Raw genomic sequence first — 2,540 nt, forward strand, 5'->3', positions numbered from 1 at the left:
TATTGTAATGTGTTTTTACAGCCATTAGATAAAAGATTTAAAACCATAATATAAATGATATACACATATATATATATATATATATATATATATATATATGTATATCATTTTTAAGTTGGTTTTAAATATTTTGTCTAATGGTTCAATAAACTCATTTCAAAATTCTACATTTATTGCATAAGTTATAAATATATAATAAAATAATCATTATATATATATGAAACAAAAGGTATTTTTCATAATGCCGCTGTTCTCCTCCAGTCCGCGGGGCGGCGCTGTAGTGAGTGTGTGAGCCGCGCCCTGTTTCTCTCGAGGAAGAACATTTAGGATTTTCAAGACAGCGGCAGACGGTCAGTTAACGATCTCGCCTGACGGCTCTGTGAGGGCGAATAAAGAGTGTCCCATTTTTTGTCTTTTGTTTTCTTTTTTCTTTTTGTTGCATTTAATTTGTCCAGATGTCCGGTGAAGTGCAGGCGAGCACGGAGGAGCAGCAGGTTTGCTTTATTCAAACACGTTTTGTATGCGGCCATTCCGCATCTGACAATGTGATTGTATTGATTCATTTTAACTTCATGTAAAAATAATAAAACATACATATATCTGTCGGGTTTCTAGCTGCTAGACCATATAAAACAACCGCTCTACTTAAGTTATTTTTTAATAGACTTTTTAAACAATGTTTGTGTTTGTAGAACAGTTTTCACAGGCTGCATGCTGAAATCGTATTTAGCTCTAAAGTGTATATATAATAGAACTGTAAATAGTTTTATTTTATGTATAATATATGCTGATTATAACTTTTGAGGGGGAAATTAAGTTGTCAAATTCATTATATATTGCTTGGTTCAATGTAGCTGTTGTAACTTAATAATTTGACATAATTTGTGGGAAAAGACTATCAATCTGCTTCCTGTTGCTTAAGAATTAGTGTTTTGACATGGATTTCATCCCACGTTTAATGTAGGAGATGCAGGACACTGTTGTAAGTCCAGAAAAAGCTGAGGAGGTCAAACTGAAGGCCCGATACCCCCATCTCGGGACCAGGCCCGGGGGGTCAGATCTTTTGCGAAAAAGACTTCAAAAAGGGGTATGTTTCTGAAAGGAAATTTTCAAATCGAGCTCATTAATTGCCAATAATGATGTTGTTATTCCTAGCAGCAAAAATACTTCGACTCGGGCGACTATAACATGGCCAAAGCCAAGATGAAGAACAAGCAGCTCCCGACAGCAGCGGCGGAGAAGACGGAGATCACCGGAGACCACATTCCCACCCCTCAGGACCTGCCACAGCGGAAACAGTCTCTGGTGGCCAGCAAACTCGCCTTCTAATGCGAGCGTGGACTTCTGTGCCATTCCTGCTGTCTCCATTGTGTTACCTCAGCCTTAATCGTTTTGTCTTTCTTTTGCTGTCTTTTCTGACTCTCTCTTTGTCTTCTGCCTGTAGAAACGCTCTCAATATAATGTTTTGAGAAGTAAGGGTATATGTACTGCTGCTACCATCGCACTTGGATCTAGCCGTACAGTCCGATGTATTGATGCCAAGGTTTAAACATGGGAATCTGGCTCTATAAGTCAGACCAGCATTATTTTAGGGTTTTACACTTTTTTTCCATCACTTTTTGATCATCTTTGTTCTGTGCTTGTCTTGAAATAAGACCTGCATGAGTAGATAACATGGACTGGACTTGAAATAATCACATCCACCTCTTCTGCCAAAACTGTGCCTCTTAGAAGAAGCAAAAGGCCTCGTAGACGTTAGCTGATTGAGCTGAAGAAAATCCAAGCGCTCTTAAAGTTTGTCGTTGAGATTTGCTGTTTGCCTCCTACTTGTTAATTATGAAAACGACCTTAAAACTGTCAGTTTCTGTCGGGTGGCGTTTGTTTGCCCACACTGAGGAGTGTGTTGAGCTCTTCGCTGGGTTCTCTAGGTTGTGTTGGCAGAACACCTGAGCTGTATAAACGTTTACTGTCACAACTGTGTCATTTGTTTTGTAAATAAACTAAGTTTTGCACATGTGCCGCGTGACTGAGTAGTTGTTTCTGAACTCTGCAGTACAGGTTGTAGATTTGCTGTTGAAAAACTAAAATTATTTTAATTATCTAGACAAATTTAATGGGGACTAGCATTGTGCCGTTTGGTGAAATTTGCTCTTTATGTCTAGTCGAACTTGATTCATGTCTTAGTTAAATTAAAATGAACCAAGACTCATTTATTTAGCTTGCATTGTTCACTGACTGAATTTTCATGTAATACAAATAACCAACTTACACTTGAATTATGCATTGTTTTTAGTATATTTGGGTGGAGTGCAGTAACTAGCTCTTTCCAGCCCATTCTTTGCCATGGTGGCTTTTTTTGTTTGATTTTTAATTTTTTTTTTCAAGTGACTGTATTATTACCAAAGCAAAGAAGAAGGACATACAGGTGCATCTCAATAAATTAGAATGTCGTGGAAAAGTTCCTTTATTTTAGTAATTCAACTCAAATTGTGAAACTCGTGTATTAAATAAACTACTTCAGTCTGTGTGCACTGAATTTA

General features: G+C 37.4%; 1 protein-coding gene across 2 annotated transcripts; it reads left to right on the forward strand.

Moving 5' to 3' along the window:
• Positions 1–305: 305 nt before the first annotated feature.
• Positions 306–2,019, forward strand: arpp19b (cAMP-regulated phosphoprotein 19b). Of its 2 annotated transcripts, none has more exons than XM_016243999.1 (3): positions 306–494; positions 965–1,087; positions 1,156–2,019. In XM_016243999.1, exons 1-3 carry the CDS (start codon positions 456–458, stop codon positions 1,327–1,329), a joined length of 336 nt encoding a protein of 111 aa, XP_016099485.1. In that variant the 5' UTR covers positions 306–455; the 3' UTR covers positions 1,330–2,019. The 2 variants fall into 2 exon arrangements, with proteins under 2 accessions (XP_016099485.1, XP_016099486.1); XM_016244000.1 differs by having other exon boundaries at positions 1,159–2,019.
• Positions 2,020–2,540: the final 521 nt, after the last annotated feature.

This window comes from Sinocyclocheilus grahami, unplaced genomic scaffold, assembly GCF_001515645.1.
Source record: "Sinocyclocheilus grahami isolate Dianchi unplaced genomic scaffold, SAMN03320097.WGS_v1.1 scaffold707.1, whole genome shotgun sequence".
Classification (NCBI taxonomy): Eukaryota; Metazoa; Chordata; class Actinopteri; order Cypriniformes; family Cyprinidae; genus Sinocyclocheilus; species Sinocyclocheilus grahami.